At 33.5% G+C, this 18,313-nt stretch overlaps 1 protein-coding gene across 1 annotated transcript in view; it reads left to right on the top strand.

The window, feature by feature from the left end:
• LOC125074136 (angiotensin-converting enzyme-like) overlaps positions 1–17,924 on the top strand; it is a 31,342-nt gene extending 13,418 nt beyond the window's left edge. The window contains exons 3-17 of the mRNA XM_047685363.1: positions 235–454; positions 1,204–1,579; positions 2,452–2,643; positions 3,360–3,474; positions 4,192–4,344; positions 5,208–5,332; positions 5,796–5,880; positions 6,766–6,859; positions 7,703–7,777; positions 8,626–8,700; positions 8,849–8,982; positions 9,779–9,877; positions 10,983–11,139; positions 17,221–17,299; positions 17,644–17,924. Of these exons, the coding sequence (XP_047541319.1) occupies positions 235–454; positions 1,204–1,579; positions 2,452–2,643; positions 3,360–3,474; positions 4,192–4,344; positions 5,208–5,332; positions 5,796–5,880; positions 6,766–6,859; positions 7,703–7,777; positions 8,626–8,700; positions 8,849–8,982; positions 9,779–9,877; positions 10,983–11,139; positions 17,221–17,299; positions 17,644–17,924 (2,260 nt within the window). The remainder of the gene's footprint in view (positions 1–234; positions 455–1,203; positions 1,580–2,451; positions 2,644–3,359; positions 3,475–4,191; positions 4,345–5,207; positions 5,333–5,795; positions 5,881–6,765; positions 6,860–7,702; positions 7,778–8,625; positions 8,701–8,848; positions 8,983–9,778; positions 9,878–10,982; positions 11,140–17,220; positions 17,300–17,643) is intronic.
• Positions 17,925–18,313: the final 389 nt, after the last annotated feature.

The following is an 18,313-nucleotide window of genomic DNA, read 5'->3' as shown; positions in this document are numbered from 1 at the left end:
TTTGGTACTAATTATAAACAATGCACATGAAACATCATGAAGAGACAGAAAAGGTCACAAAGATCATACAAAGGATTAAATTTTATGTAAGATTTTGCTTGTGTGACCATAAACATACATTCTTGGAAATGAAAGAGTCATTTACTGTAGACATCCGACCAATTTACATACTTCTAAGTTAAAAATATAAAAAAATTCCTAATGCACCAGCAATATAATACTTAAACTGTTCAGGGTTACTATGTCACAATGGAAATTCGTCACAAACATCACAGAGTACAATCGACGACGAATGCTGGAAGAACTGGCTCTGAGCTCGAAATTCGAAAAGTTATCTTGGAGGAAGGCGGCAGCTTATGATGCATCCAGATTATCAGACCCACAAAGTAGGAGACAACTCTCCAAGATCATACAAGCCAGTCGTTCCAGTTTACCCGACGAAAAGTTTACGGAGGTATGGGTTACTTTTTTATTTTTTAAAACTGTCGAGTATACACTTTACCGGCCGTCTGATCATAAATACTCTTTCAAATTAAATCACAATTTGATTATATGATGCTTTATATTGCTTTAATGCCGTTAAAATCTTTCATTCATTCACTAACTGGTATATTCACATATATATTCTTTTATTTATTAAGAATTAGTAGCTTTGAGGCCTTACATGACTGACATGACATGACTGTATTTTTAGATGTTGAAAAAGAGTAACTACTGAGTTTTTTGCCGGTTCTTCTCGATAGAATCTAAATTCCGAACCGGTGGTAGCTTTACTTTAAATAGTTTGTTAAATGACGATTCAAAGTGCTTGTAAAAGCCTACTTGAATAAAGTATATTTTGATTAATAAAAATTAAAAATATTTACCGTACAAATCATGACAAGTATCTTCTGGACAAAAATGAACCAGCCCTCCTGTCACCAGTGGAGGTAATAAGGCGAGATGTTATACTTTAATGACGGTTTTTGTACTACTACTCCAAGTTCCAAGTGTTACAACAGCATATATTAAATAATTTATAATAACTTAAGTCAACAAAATTAACTCGTCAAATAAAAAAAAGAAGCTGTACAATAACAATAAGATATTTCTTATTACGAATAAAAAAAGTAATTGCTGTTCAAAATCTAGAACTGCAGCATTATAACCGAGTTATAATATTATTTAGAGGATTAACTATATCAGCTGTTCTTCCATTACCAGATCCATCAACTAATAACAGAAATGAAGGAGATATACAATTCAGCAAAGATTTGTCCATTCGGCCAAAAGCCATACGACCCTCATGTCCCAAGAGTATCGTATCCCACGGACTTCCCTGAAACGAATCGTGGCTACCAACCTTACCAGCTCACAAATCAGCCATACCAACACTACCAACCTTATCAAGAAAACTCCGAGTATCCAAACTACTGCGACATGCAGTTGGATCCAGAAATTTCTAGAATTCTCGCGCATTCTAGAATCGAAAGCGAATTGCTGTATGTGTGGACAAGCTTTAGAGATAAAACTGGTCCAAAGTTGAAGAATCGTTATATGAGATATGTTCAACTGGCTAACGAGGCTGCTGTTAATACAGGTAATTTTATTTTTATTACCTTCTAAAATTTCTCATTATTATTATTAACTATATTAGATGTTCTAGATATTTCCATCTTAATAAGAGTAAAAAGTAAGTTACTTTAATATGCGCTGTGTTCTGGTAAATGTTTTATTAAGGAATCTGTTTAGATGCTGGGTGTTCCACAAAGGTCAATTTTAGTTCTTTTTTTATTTTACATCTACATAAACCGTTTGCTTGATAAAAGTTACCAATGGTTTTACGAAAAAGTTTGCTGTTAATCTTATTCCGATAGTTATTCTTAATATTACAATAAATTTGAGTTAAATTGTATTAAGTACCAACATTTGTCTTCCCTTAATAAGTGATACTTTCATCCTTTTCCTAATAATACAACTTCAAATCAAATGACAGCAAAATATGTTATATTTTCCAGCAAAAATATCGCAATGGTACGAAAAAAAAACCCAAAAACCCATGTAGTTAGTAATGGCTAAGCATAATTTAGAAATATCTTATTCATATAAATCGTTTGATCATTTTTGAGTTTATTGCGTACAGACACGACGGGTGGAATGTATTTTATATAAAAAAGTGTCTTAAGATATCCGGTTGGTTGTTTTCGCGTTATATTATGTAATAAATAGGTAACATACCAAATTAAATCAGTTAACGTTTGAGAATAACTCAATAACAAGAAAATGAAAAACAAAAGCTAGCATAAATAATGTTATAAAAAGCCATACATATATAATGGAAAGATACAGAGAGAAGACAGAGAGGGAAGGTCGCCTGATGTTCCTTACGTGACGATCGGCTAGTTCAATCTACTGTTATCCGCATAAAAAAGACTTCATCCTAGTATGTCGTGATGGGTATTTTATTTACAGGTTACAGAGATGCTGGTGATCAGATGCGGGCTGCGTATGAAGATCCTTCGTTCAGGGCGAGTGTTGAGGAAATATTCAACCAAGTTGCACCGCTCTATAAACAATTATTCACATACGTACGCCGGAAGCTGGTGCTGAGATATGGTGAAACCAGCGTAAGACCTGATGGTCCAATACCTGCACATCTACTGGGTCAGTATTATGAAATATTACTTACTGATCTCCAGCCTTCAACCACGTGTGTTTGAAAGGGGGGTGGGGGCTTAGGTAGAGTTCTGAACCCTTGAAAAAGTGTTATGATTGTTTGAGAAAAAATACATCTAAGTGTGATAAGCAAAGTCATTTTCGAATCTAAGTATTTTAAGAAAACAATATACATTTCAGATCTTTAAAAAAAGAAATATCAAGAAATTATTAACGTTTAAACAATTTCGTTAAGTATCGAAAAACAACAACACAACTAATATTAAACACATTTTTTTGTTAAATATTTTACTCGAATATAAAATTAATTGAGCTACATAAGTACATCGTTAAACGGTGTCAAGAATGCTATCAAAATTTCATCGTTAAAACGAATCTCTGGGTGTTAAAGTATCCATTTGAATCCCTGACGTCAATGGGGGCAATATTAATAAAGGGAAAAAATAGATGATTTCGAAATAAAGTCGAATATTATACATTTAATGAGTTTAGACACAAAAATCGTGCAATTAGTAAAGTTAGCAAAGATATCTTAGGGAAGAGCCTGGTCATCCTAGATGATGACCCGCCAACCTAAATTAAGTAGATTACACAAATAACCATTATATCTTATATAGACTTATGAATATAAAGAAAAAATCCAATTGGGAAGGAATTTCAAAAAATAAAGTAATAAAAACTATAATAAATGCTTATATTTTTAGGTAACATGTGGGCACAAAACTGGAAGTCAATTATGGATCTGGTGATGCCATTTCCTCAAGCGCCAAATATCGACGTCACTTCTGAAATGCTACGGCAAGGTTTTACGCCACTGAGGTAATTTTTTAATAATTTTGTTTTAACACACGTAACTGAAAAATCTCATTAGTTTTTGCTTGGCATCAGTATTTGACTGCCTCAAGTAAAATATTAATATATGTTGGAGGAGCAGGATGCCGAACAGGGTTCGGGGATTGATCCGACATTTGTAAGACTATGTGGGCGTGCAAATGGAGATATTCACAAAATAAGACGTGTTTAATAACCGATGATTTCGGGTTGAAACCCAGGCAGGCACCACTGAAATTTCATGTGCTTAATTTGTGTTTATAATTCATCTCGTGCTCGGCGGTGAAGGAAAACATCGTGAGGAAACCTGCATGTGTCTAATTTCAACGAAATTCTGCCACATGTGTATTCCGCCAACCCGCATTGAAGCAGCGTGGTGGAATATGCTCCAAACCTTCTACTCAAAGGGAGAGGAGGCCTTTATCCCAGCAGTGGGACATTTACGGGCTGCTAATGCTAATCACTGTATTAATTGATTCAATAATCGTACAACTCAATAATATCGAAGGATTACAATAATTCATCTCGATTAAGAGCAAATGGGTTTGCAAGCAACCATCGCATTCGAATCGCTTGTCAAAGTAACCGAGCCCCGTTACATAGATTATTTACTTTAACGATGTTTTTAAAATAAAATAATACAAATATACGCAATATAAAAATAAATTAAAAGTCAAGTTAAGGTTAAGGTCAATTGTCTTCTAGAATGTTCCAAATGGCAGAGGAATTCTACACATCGATGGGCTTGAAGCCGGTACCGCCTGAGTTCTGGCGAGGGTCAATGCTGGTGAGACCTCCGCAGCGTAGTGTGCAGTGTACTGCCAGCGCTTGGGACTTCTGCAACAGGATCGACTACAGGTTTGATCTAGTTAAATACTATATTAGTGGTTAGGAAATTATACATTGTATTTCAAGCTATTTACATAGTTACCCGTTCCGGTATTATACTGGATATTATTGCATTGAGAGATTTTTAACGCATCAATAAAAGTATATTGAGAGAAGCTGCTGGAAAAATTAAGGACTATTTTTTATTGTATCAGTAGGTCGGGTAAACAGATCAACTGGTGTTAAGTGTTCACCACCGCCCATAGACTAGATATAGGTTAGTTTTTATTTTTATTTTTTAATATTGGACAACATCACATACATTACTCTGATCCCAATGTAAGTAGCTAAAGCACTTGTGCTATGGAAATCAGAAGTAACGACGGTACCACAAACACCCAGACCCAAGACAACGTAGAAAACTAATGAACTTTTCCTACATCGACTCGGCCGGGAATCGAACCCGGGACCTCAGAGTGGCGTACCCATGAAAACCGGTGTACACACTACTCGACTACGGAGGTCGTCACGTTATTTCGTCAAATAAATATTAACGATTCCTTACATCGCTAAAGCACCTTGTGAACTGAGGTATTACGTCACTTGTACCTGTACACTGGCTCGCTTACTCTTCAAACTGGAACACAGGAATAATAAGTATTGCTGTTTGGTGTAAAGAGTGGGTAGTACTTACCCAGACGGGCTGGCACAAAGCCCTACACCCAAGTGTATGTGCTATTCAAAAGAAGTATATATTTTCAAATACACCATTCTCATTTTTTCCATAGACTTAAATCTTTTATTTTAATATATACTAGAATAATAAATTAGACAAAATAATACTCCCAAATTAAATGAACAATATAAAAGGTAGACTTCATTTTGTATTACAGAATTAAACAATGCACAGAGGTAACGATGCAGGATCTGATATCAACCCACCACGAGATGGCACACATCCAGTACTATTTGCAATACGCTGAACAACCTCAACTGTTCAGAGATGGAGCTAATCCTGGTTTGTAACTCTTATTATATAGGTAAGCAGACTGGCTAAAAAGCCACCTGATGGTAAGTGGTCACCACCGCCATTGACATTGGCGCTGTAAGAAATAATCATACCTTACACATGGCCAATGCGCCACCAATCTTGGAAACTAAAATATTATATCCCTTGGACCTGTAGTTCGGCTTCAACGCACTCTTTAAACCGGAACACACAACCCACAAACAAAATACTAAGTATTGCTGTTTTACGTGCTTAGTTAAAAATCCTATACTTTCTATTTTTAATATACTTGGTAAAAGTTGGGTTAACTGCCCAAAGTTGACAGCATCTCCACTCGCGTGCCTCAAAAGTTAATGTTGATATTGTAATCCCACCGTTGTCTAGTCTCACTAGAGAATTGTTGCAATGGCTGAAATCTTCATAAAAATAGGCATAATTACTCAACAGTATTGAGATATTTTTTTTCTTCTAGCCTTCCATGAAGCTGTAGCCAACGCCGCGACTCTGTCTGTGTACAACCTGCCGCATCTTCAAAGAGTTGGGCTTTATCAAAACAAGTAAGCATATAAGAATCATTAGATCATCTATGTAATGATAAAAAAACTTTTTAATTAAACTTGTAATTCCAGGATGTATTTTAAGTAAAAACATAGTCTACAATAATTATTAAAAAAATATTTCCTTTTGTAGAATCTATATTTACCCCTTTATAAAATGAGTAACGTTCGGAAAAGAATGGGTCGGTCATTCAATTCCAAGACTTGGCTTGGGTTGGCTTGACTTGGCTCGGCTCGGCTCGGCTCGGCTCGGCTTAGCATATAGCGTTACAATTTACTGATAATTATTTTTAATATTATTAGACGAAACATTGAAGGCACCTTATTTATTTATTTATTTATTTATCCTTTATTGCACCCAAACTTAAAACTAAAAATTACATTATTGCTACACAAAGTTGTATGAGGTGCAACAGGCGGCCTTATCGCTCAGCAGCGATCTCTTCCAGGCAACCTTTGGGCAGAGGATCATAATATTTACATATATGGGAAGGGTACAGTAATTTAAGTCATAATATAATACATACATAATATAATATTACACAATACACAGATAACAATAATTATGTATAATATAAATATATACTATAATAAATATTTACATAAATAAATACATAAAATATATATATAAAAAAAGGAGATATAACAGAACAAAAAATTTCAACATCTTCTAATTTGTTTCAACATCATTTTAACTGCGTAGAATTAATACGTCATCGTCGAAAGCAATAAGAATTAAAATTCAATATAAAATTTTGTAATTCAAATCCACGTTTACTGATATTTTCCAAAATCCACGAAGAAAAACTCCTTAAAATGTACAAATGGTTAAAAGCCTTGCTTAATTACAAAGTTACTTAATTTACAAATTTTTTTGCTTCACAGAACCCACGATCCTTACGAAGTCAGCATGAACTTCCTCATGTCGATGGCGTTAGAGAAAGTAGCGTACTTACCGTTCGCGTTTATGGTTGATCAGGTAATATGACAATTTTATTCAAGCGCTTTTTGTATCCTTAATTCGTTATTTTGTAGCGTTGTTTTTAAAAAAATAGTATACGATACACATAATTTACTTCGTGGTAGAGCTTTGTACAAGATCTACCACCCGCTCAGAATTTATTTTACTTGTACTTAAAAAAAAAAATGGTGTTGTCTCCTATCTTACTACTTACTATAACCTCCAAACTTCTAATTGGTTCTTCTCGGTAGAATCTACATTCCGAGCCGGTAGTAGCTTTACGTTTAAGAGTTGTGTAAAATGAAGAATCAAAAGTGCTTCTAAAAGCCAGCATGAATAAAGTATATTTTGATTTTGATTGAACATAAGTTTAAGCACTTCGTGGTAGGGCTCACTTGGTGGTAGGGCTTTGTGCAAGCCCGTCTGGGTAGGTACCACCCACTCATCAGATATTCTACCGCCAAATAACAGTAAACTGTATTGTTGTGTTCCGGTTAGAAGGGTGAGTGAGCCAGTGTAATCACAGGCACAAGGGACATAACATCTTAGTTCCCAAGGTTGGTGGCGCATAGGTGATGTAAGGAATGGTTAATATTTCTTACACCGCCTTTGTCTATGGGCGGTGGTGACCACTTACCATCAGGTGGCCCATATGCTCGTCCGCCAACCAATGCCATAAAAAAAAAGCTGCATTTAAATTTAACAACTTCTTCAAGCAAGTTACAAGATAAAATCATTGTCAACCCAAATTTGACTCTTGGAAAACAAAGTCCAAATTATGGAATTTCGTCCATATTTTGGACTTGATAACATTTTATCTTCTAGAATAGCTGTATAAAATTAGGAAGTTCATTATTTCAGTGGCGTTGGTCGGTATTTGAAGATGGAGTTCAGAACATGAATACAAAATGGTGGCAAATGAAACTGAGATATCAGGTTTGATTCCTTTTATTATTTTCTGCCGTTCGTCTTGTATTTCTCAGTCAGATACATCTTAATTTGTCCAAGTACTTATCTTTTCTTCGATTTCTATCCCATTCATATTTTTGATGTTTCAAAATTTTGAAACGATTCCATAATATATTTTTTTTTTTTTTTATATTTCTCAACCATATGAGGGATATGATGATCTTAGCTTTTTAATAATCAGTTCATCGATTAATAGGATATTTGACAATGCGAATAATAAAGTGTCAATTATTGTAATCAGTATATATTATGAGTTTAAAAATGGTTATTTTTTAACGAAAGTTGAAAATAATAATTAATTTATTCAAAAATCCATAAATAAAAAGCATTTTTTTAAACGTTTGTCACGTGACACAAAACGCTCCTGGTTGGTCGGGCTTATGATGACGTCACCTGTCGGTTAACCTCGTTTGCTTACTGGATTATATGTGCCACAGATTAGAATACAGGAAAGTGTTGTCACCGACCCCATTGCAGCGCCATATTGTCAAAGTAGCGTTTTTGCGCGCTATTTAAATATGGAATTTTTAATTTGATATTTTTTATTAGAATTTAAAATTGATAGATAGAATTTAATAGAATTTAAAAAAAAACAACTTTTACTGGGTTCCTTAACCTTTACTAAATAACATAAAATGGATTTTAAAAACTGGTCAAATAGCCTATTCTCATGAATTCAATTTAAATTTATATATAAATATTATCAAAATTACGAAGAAATATTTGAAATCTTCATTTTTAAATTTGTCATATAATCAATTTACTACAATTATTATTATAATAACTAGACTTAAAAAAAAATTTTGCAATAATAGGGTGTGACTCCTCCAATTGCGAGAACGGAAGCGGACTTCGACCCTGGATCCAAATATCACATTATATCTGACCAGGTAAGGTTTTATATTTGTGTAGATTAATTTGTTTCTTTGTGTATTGTTACTTTACTGAAGTTTTTTAAAAAAAACAACTATTGTTTGTGAGTTACAATCAAAAATCAAATATCATCAAGAATTTATCTAAAAATTTTATGTTACACAGGAATATATCAAATACTTCCTAGCAACAATCCTGGAGTTCCAGATATTTGATCAGCTCTGCACAGTCTCCGGTCACAGCGGTCATCTGCATGAGTGTGACATTTATAGAAGCAGGGATGCTGGGAGATTACTGAGGTAAACTCTTACTTGTAAGTTTGATAACGTTCACAAACCCTTTGCCCATTTCAACTTAAGTGGCCTTTTTTGTATTGGCACATTGCTGTGCAGACATCTTGATATTAATTCTCTGTAGGATTGTGTGTCACAAATAAAGTTCTTTCATTTTCAATTTCAAAAAGCACGTATAGTCCGTCTTGCATGTTAAATCTACCCTGTCGTGACGAGATTGCTGTCCCATCGGTTTTTGAAAAAGTTCTTTCTGAGTGGACACTTGTATTAACGCAAACATTTGTGCACGACTTGTCCTTATATCCGTACCTGGTTAGTGTCTCTGTAGAATGGTCCTCCTCATATGTCAACAAGACCCTCACCTAATGTTGTCTTAGATTTTCGCGATTATTACACATTGAAATAAAACTAGTTTGTTCAGTCTGCCCGTGACCACGAACACTGCAAAGTGCTCGAAACGTCGGGATGTTAAAATAATTAATATACGCGATTAAATCCGTTAAAAACTAGTTTTATTTCAAGACCCTCACCCTTAAAAACCAGAAAATTTTAAACCAATTTATTGCTATTTAACGTTAGTAGAATTGATGATTACGTGGTGCGTTCCCAGAGAAATCACAAGAAGTCCATAAAACAAAAATCTTAGCGCAAGATCTTTGATCAAGTGCAAAGTTTTCCAATTAATCTTCCTAGTCGGTCCATGTTGAGCCGTTAAAAGTTACACTTAGAACTGACATATGTACTGAGAATTATGTGATCATGATAATTATGTGATCATAATATATTATTACATAATTTTCAGTGAAATTATGCAGCCAGGAGCGTCTAAGTCAGCATCAGACATTATCAGGAGTATGACTCGAGGCAAGACGAATAGGATCTCACCGGAATCGCTCGTAAGGTGAGAAAAATTAAGTATTTATCTGTATATGCGAGATTTATTTTATTATATTAAAGTCTTAAATATATTTTATTTAAAAAGATTATTATACTATTAGTTATTTCATTGTTGCCACCAGCCCACCTTGGAAATTAAACGATGGTCTCCTCATATTTAATATATGGCTTTTTTTTACATTAGTAGCCTGTAAATTTCCCACTGTTGGGCTAAGGCCTCCTCTCCCTTTTGAGGAGAAGGTTTGGAACATATTCGACCACGCTGCTCCAATGCGAGTTGGTGGAATAGACATGTGACAGAATTTTGTTGAAATTAGACACATGCAGGTTTCCTCACGATGTTATCCTTCACTACCGAGCACGAGTTGAATTATAAATACAAATTAAGCACATGAAAATTCAGTGGTTTGAACCCGAAATCATCGGTTAAGATTCACGCGTTCTAACCACAGGCCCATCTCGGCTCGGATATATGGCATATATTATGTAAACAATAGCTAATTGTGGAAGGGAAAAAATACCGTTGAATTCATTTTGTCAGTTCTTCCCAGGTCAGGGTAGTTTCTTTCCGAACCGATAGTACTGTTTAGTTTAGCAATCAATAAGTAAGTGTACTGCTTCTATATAGAATAAATAATTTTCATTTGATACCATTTTATTTTCAAATAAATAAATATAAATAGTATACAATCATGTACATGGAATGTTAAATAAATAAATAAATATTGGACAACATCACATACATCACTCTGATCCCAATGTAAGTGAAAAATCAGAAGTAACGACGGTACCACAAACACCCAAACCCAAGACAACATAGAAAACTAATGAACTTTTTCTACATCGACTCGGCCGGTAATCGAACCACGAGGACCACGGAGTGGCGTACCCATAAAAACCGGTGTACACACTACTCGACCACGGAGGTCGTCGATGGCAAGGACGCTAGCAAAACGGCATTTATTGATAAATTTTTGACGGAACCAAGATTACAAATGGGGGCATCATTAGGAGGGTTAAGCTATGAGATATTAATAGACTAATTAATCAAGGATCTCTAAATCTAGGAATAAGAAATTTAAGAGCTAAAGAATAATTTACCTTTTCAGGTACTTCCGTCCTCTGGAACTCTGGCTTCGAGTACAAAATCGTGACGAGCAGATTATAGGCTGGAATTCGAACTACCACGACGTCGCTCTCTTCGCCCCACAGAAGGCGTCCGCTTATAAAAGTTGTCCGTCTGTTTTGTTACTAATATTCTTAATTGTATTGTTTTGATTTAGTGTTGAGATTAATAAATTTTGTTTTATTATATTTTTTTTTATTTTTCTTATTATTTCTACAAAAGCATATATTGAAGGACCAACTAACAAAGATAATTTGTTTTTTTTTTGGGCCAGGAAACTTCGCGTACTTTCGTAGAACCAAATTATAACAATCAGATCAATTGGTTAAGATTATTTAGAGGAGAAATTTGTTTTGTATAAATAGGTTCGGCAAAGGGACTCCTAATAAGATCATATAGACCGGATAAGTTCATTTGTAATGCATTATTTCTCAAATGATGTCACAAGATTGAAATAAATTTTAATATCTCGGTAAATGTGTAATCTTACCACCTACCTTTTGGACTTGAACTTGAAATCAAGTCGTACCTAGCTGTGATTTAAATGGCGTTTAGGTTGCTTTAAGACGGCTATTGGATCAATTCTCCCTCATGAAACTGTACCTATTGAATTCTGCTTTCTTGACAACATTTAACGCAGTATGTGGGACGCGGCAGTGCTTTAAACGGCGCCCCAACATACCGAAATATCCACTAAACAAACAGAGGTACCGGCTCTTAGGGGCGTATGCTGCCGTGACTCTCCGAGGATTAAACCTTACCCTGACACATAATTAATACTTATCGTTTAACTGTTGGTGTGGCTAATTAAACATTATCAAACGAATAAAGGCAGTATTTTACCTAGCTATAAGGCATTCACAAGCTGGCACATTTTAACTTTAAATATCTGAAAAGGCACAATACATCACACGCCACACATTTGAAAACGAACACTCAATGAGTTTTTAAATGTCATTAAAACCGCGAAGAAAGTACATTATCGCCGTGCGCTGCCGATTTATTTGAAGTCCGCCGACTCCTTTCTCACGTGGCTATTGTGATCGATTTGCTATTAAGTATATTTCTTAAATGCAGAATTCTCTTCGGATATACGGTTAAGATGATATTCTTTGCGTGGGAACTTGTTTAAAATTCATATATTTTACCGTATTCTTAATTTTTTTTCGATCCTAGTGCACCTTCTTCCCAGGGATTAGGGTCTGTACCCCGGGAACGTCTCTAGATTTGAGACCCACATAGGTGGTTCAACCGTCACTGCGCAAGCGTTCCCTAAGAGACAGATAGAACTCGACCAGGCAAATTTATTAAAACTGTATAAATACAGTTTTAATAAATTTGCCTAGTTTCATATTATTAATAAGATTAATAAATTTATCATGGAAATATATATGTATAATGTATATACATATATTGACTGTATGCTCCGATATCGCTGAGATAAAAAAATGCGTTCAGATTGAGTTTTCTGTTGGACTACATAGGCGTAATTAGTTGCAGCTCATAAATTATTATAACATATATTCATACTATGCAACTGGAACGGAAGTTTATTTTTTTTCAATTCAAAAGTGATCACATATCTACGTTGTTCGGCTTAATTAATGCATTTTTGAAATGTTGAAAAAGAGTAACTACTGAGTTTCTTGCCGGTTCTTCTCGGTAGAATATGCATTCCGAACCGGTGGTAGCTTCACTTAATTTAGTTTGTTAAATGACGATTCAAAAGTGCTTGTAAAAGTGTACTTGAATAAAGTATATTTTGATTTGGATTTTGCGATGCACTATACGTCGTGCGTAATTGGTTTGTCTTCCATGAGACCGGAAACGACGACATCTTCATCATTTACTTCACTATACTTACTATGACATAATAACGCAGGAATTCAGTGAACTGGTTCATTCAATATTGTTTTAATTCGAATATTTTAAATGAAAGTAAAATGATCCCATTTACTACGCGTAGTATTACGTTAAAAATTTCGAAAAACACGGTTCCCGGATATGAGCCGAGATTAGTATGAACGCGTGCATCTTAACTGATAATTGGGGGTTCGACCCAGACAAGTGGAACTTTCATGGGCTTAATATGTGTTCATAATTAATCTCGTGCACGGCGAAGGAAAACGTCGTGAGGAAAATGCTTGTGTCTAATTTCAATGAAATTCGGCCACTTGTGTATCCACCAACCGGTACAGGATCAGCGTCGATCCTAGCTCCTCGCTATTACGTACAGCAGCGCGTCGTCATCCTTACTGTCTTCTCGGCCTTCGGCCAATGACCCCACCTAAAGCGTCCACGTCTCAAGGATTACGCCTTATATTTTAAGCTTCAGGTGTCAGGGTTGAGCTGAGACACCTTCGTTGTCTTCGCTGAGCAGGATCGACACTTTTCTATACCCGCTCTACCGTTTCCTAGACCCTATCAGTGAGACCGTCATGTTACAGATACGGTTACGGTCTCATTTGTCATGTCATGTTTATCCGGAGTGCGTTACTCAGAGTAAACGGCTGCGATACAATAGAAAAGTTTATGATATGGATAGGGTGAAGAGCAAATGGGACCTGATCGCAACGCCCATAGACATTAACGATGCCAGAAATATTAACTATTCCTTACATCACCAATGCGCCATTAACCTTGGGAGCTAAGATGTGTCCCTTGTGGCTGTAATTATACTGGCTCACTCACCCTTCAAACCGTATTGCTGTCTGGCGGTAGATAGACTTAGACCTAGAGAGGCTTGCAAAAAAACCCCACCATAACCTTATACTTTATTGTACACCAAAAAGAGAAAATAAATAAATAAAACATGGATACAGCCTTAATAAAAGGATCGTACAATTTTGGCGAACTTATCCCTACATAGCGATTTCGTCCAAGCAACCAAACGGTGTAGGTTATAAGTAAGTATACTAGTAAGTCCTCGAACATAAAGAGAAAGAGAAAAAAAAAGAAAATAATAAAAAAAATTTAAAAAAATATTGGTGATAAGACTTTGGAGACAAAATTTTAATGAAAAAATAAAGGTAAAAAGTTTTTATCGCACTTAAAAACTCCATTATTATTTATATTCGATAAAAATATTCAGTATGTCGAATGTGACGTTTGAATTCGATGCTAAAATAATGATATTAAAATGAAAAAAAAAGCCATTAATATGTAAATTATTAAAATAAATACATTTTAAATTTTTTAAAGGACATTATTTTTTTAAGTATGTCGTAGAGAAAGCTGAATTTTTTGAGCTGTTTACGCTGCAAGTGGAAGGATTCCTTTCCTTTGGAAGGGATTTTTCAAAGCATAACCATGCAGATATGCTCAAAAGTCAAGGATGAAATTTATTAAATAGCTCTTATAGTCGCTTATGGATAAATAACAATGATTATTTTACGAGTTTTATAAACAAATTTTACCGAGAAGAAACGATAAGAACTTCATTAGTTATTTATTAGTAATCCGTACGCAAAAATTGTTACTTGCTATTCAATAAATTCAAACATATTGTTCGTGAAAATCGTATGTTGCTAATATATTTTCGTCTTTTTTAACTACCACAGATATGTTTATTAATATAGTCTATTAACTTTTACATTAAAAATTATATTATGATTTTTGAGTAATTTATTAGTCCAGGCTATTGGTAGAGGGTATTACTTACTACTTAATCGATAAAAAATCATAGGGTAGATCATTTATATATTTAGATCAGCGTTGCAGAACTACGATAGTTTGACTATCGATAGTTGACCTCGAAAACTATTCAGGATATCGATATTATCGATAGCTCTCCGTAAGTAATACTAGCTCTCTGTAAGCAATACTATAAGTAGCAGCGATACTATTGATAGTTTAGGTTAAAAGTAATGGTTTTTGCAATACTATCGATAATATTTCTCATGGGGAGCTATCGATACCATCAATAGTATTGACACGTGACAACACTATCGATAGACTATCGATACAACTGCTACCTTTACTATTGATAGTCTATCGATAGTGGACAATCGATATGCAACACTAATAGATACAATGTCGCACTGCAAAAGAACTAATACAAACAAGCCAAATATTATCTTAGTGCGCGTGACAGCTACGCTTGACGCTCGCGGAACGTCAAACTACTTAACTAGTGTGAGTGTACTTTTTTATTTTTTTGGCGCGTTCTTAGTGACAATCTATCTAGAAACATAAATTCTACTACTGCAGAAGCAATAGAAGAAATACCGTAGTTCTTAACCGAGTATCGAAGACTCAAACACAAACAAGTATCCGCGAGAAGCGTGCATCTTCAAACCTTATACTCAACGGGATAAGCCTTTGCCAAGCGGTTGTCTTTTTTCTATTTGACGTTTAATATTTTTTTTTATTAAACTTTCCTAAGCAGCATCGCATTGATCTTTCAGTGTTTCAATTTTTATATCATTTATTTTACGCTCTAGTTTCTAAGGACATCTAATGTGAAATTGTTAGTAAGATCAGAACAAAATATTGTCAAACCGATTTGAATAATTATTATTAACACCGACTTAAGCGATCTCGTTACAATTATGTACGTTATTCACCTTTATTTTCTCTTTTACAACATAAGTATAGGGTTGCTGCTAATTGCATCATTTTTTTTTGTATAAAGTATATTTATATATAAACAAAGGAAACTTTTAAAGAGCCAATACGAAAATTATTATTTTTTAAATAGTATTTATTATTTGTTATTCGGCGATAATTATAAAATAATTAAGTAAATTTAGGCAATATAAAATTAAATTTCATAAAGTTTTTAATAACTCATTATATGCAAAAATCCATACAAAAAAAAATCATATAATTTATCAAATACAAAAAAATAAGATTATGTATCTCCCTACGATAATTATTTACTAATTACATTCTAAAATCACGGGTTATTAAAAAACTAAGATACAAAAAATACTAATTTTTATACGTCGACGACCCTATATTTCTGGGCTAAATGCCAAGATGAATATTACGCGATGCCATACAAGTTTTTGGGCGACCCTTTTAAAACCATTTCTCCTTTTACTTTCAACCGACAATATTGCAACGGTTCAGTTGAAAATTAAAAATCGAATCGCGAGCACACGCATAATGTCGCGCCAAATTATGACATTATTTTTTTTAAGTTTCGTCCTAAGTGAAGCAAAGACCCATGTTGAAGATTCACCTAAAAGAGATTTGATTATGGCATTAGAAAAAAAATTGGAAATTAAATTCTTTGAATACGCTAGTGATATTGTTAAATGGTTGGAAAATATAAATTATAAGAATTTAAATAATAGTGATATAGGAAAAATGCTCGGATATAATGAAATCAAGATGAAAGTGGACAATATTGGAAATGGTATTTTTTTTTTAATTACATATTATTATTCGTTGCTGATTCATCATAACGATTTTATAAAATTTTGTGTAATAATATATTTTTTTTTTTAAATTGTGTATATGATTTGTTTTTAATCCTTGACAGATTAAAAATTTTTAAAATAAAATAATAATCTTTAACATATTTTTATACTTAAGAATTATAATATAGGTTAATTATTTCATTAAAACTAATAACAAAAATATATAAACAAATTAAAAATGACAAATTTGTAATAAAGTTAATAATAATTCATATTATTAAAAAATACTCTTCTTGGTAGGATTGTATTTTAGTTAAATTACGCCTGGGCCATTTCCCATACGACAAGAAACTTTTCGCTTAAATAAAGCGGGTGAATCTAGCAAAGCGATAGTCTCTTATATTGTATATATTATTTACTAATGTAGAAATATCATATACTTATTTAAACCTTTTCAAAACGTAAAAAACGTGTTATAATTAACGTCTCTTTACTAATATATATATATTTTTATGTCCCATAGAAGCTCGAGGGATGAAAATGGTTACAATGGCCCTAATACCAATAATCTTTCACCTCGGAATTACATCAGCATGGATAATGCTGACAGCATTTTTGGCGGCAAAATCAGTTACAATAGGACTGATTCTTTTAGCTTTCAAAATTGTTGTCAGCTCTGTCAAAGTAAGTTTTTTTTTTATTACACAGTCTTAGATCAGATCAATAAGTATTTAAATTATATGTATTTTTTTCCCACTCCATTGCCTTGCCTTAGTGTTTATATTTTGTATGTATATAACTAATAATTATATAGATTTAAATATTTATCCCGATTTTAAATACCTTTATTTACAGATAGCATCATTCATCACAGCTTTGAAAATCAAAAAATATCAAAGTGAATTCGCTTGGCCAGCTTATCATGACCACCACGGTGAGACTCCGTTATATATATATATATATATTTTTTTATTTTTTTTTTAAGTCAGATAATTAGTCATCTGATTTCTCATTGTCATCATCACTTATCATCGCCCAAAGACCAGATTATAAAACCCAGATTAGAAAATTTACGAGCAGGGGAGTCGTGACAAACGATTTAGAGAAAAACCCCTCAAGTCGTAAAACAGATTTTAGATTTCAGCTTTAGAATACCAGTGGTTTTTTATGTCCCATAAAAGCACTTTAAAAACGAATATTACCATAATCCCATTTACTTAAGTATCGAGAAAACAATATAGTATTCTTTTTTTAAATTAATATCCTCTTTTTTTTCAGCCATTTACAACGACCATCATTCTCACATACCGGATTACAATCCTCACCATGCCCATTCACCAGATTTCACTCCTCACCATTCTCACTCAGCAGATTTCACTCCTTATCATTCTCACTCGCCAGATTTCAGTTCTCACCATTCCCACACACCAGATCTTAGTTCCCATAACTCTCACAAACCGGATTGGAGTTCACATTCGACCCCCTACAAAGTACATCCGCCTAACTTACAAGAAATTGAATATGTAGAAAATAAAAAGGCCGACAAAAGGCTTGGTTAGTACAGATTAAAAATAAATACACATTTAAAAAAAATACTGTTAATTTAAATAAGTAAAATTAGATCATAATAATTTATTTTAGTTAACAATTTACACTTTTGTAAAGTTTGTTCTAAGTTAATAAATTAAACGCATTTATTATTTGTAAATAGGTAACTTTATTTGTAATATATATATTACGTGGAATGTTTCATTGCATGTATAGATATATAACAAAACTGTTTTTGCAAACTATAACATACAAAATACGAAAAAATAATTCGGTTGTATATTATAAGAAGACATTATTAAGAATACGATCTTATTTTAAATAAAAAAAAATTATATACATAAAAATACTATAAATTTGTATATAATATACAACAATACAAAATAATTGTATTTAAAAA

Source organism: Vanessa atalanta, chromosome 27 (genome assembly GCF_905147765.1).
Source record: "Vanessa atalanta chromosome 27, ilVanAtal1.2, whole genome shotgun sequence".
NCBI lineage: Eukaryota > Metazoa > Arthropoda > Insecta > Lepidoptera > Nymphalidae > Vanessa > Vanessa atalanta.
The sequence above is the reverse complement of the archived record's forward strand: the minus strand, read 5'-3'. Positions and strand labels throughout refer to the sequence as shown.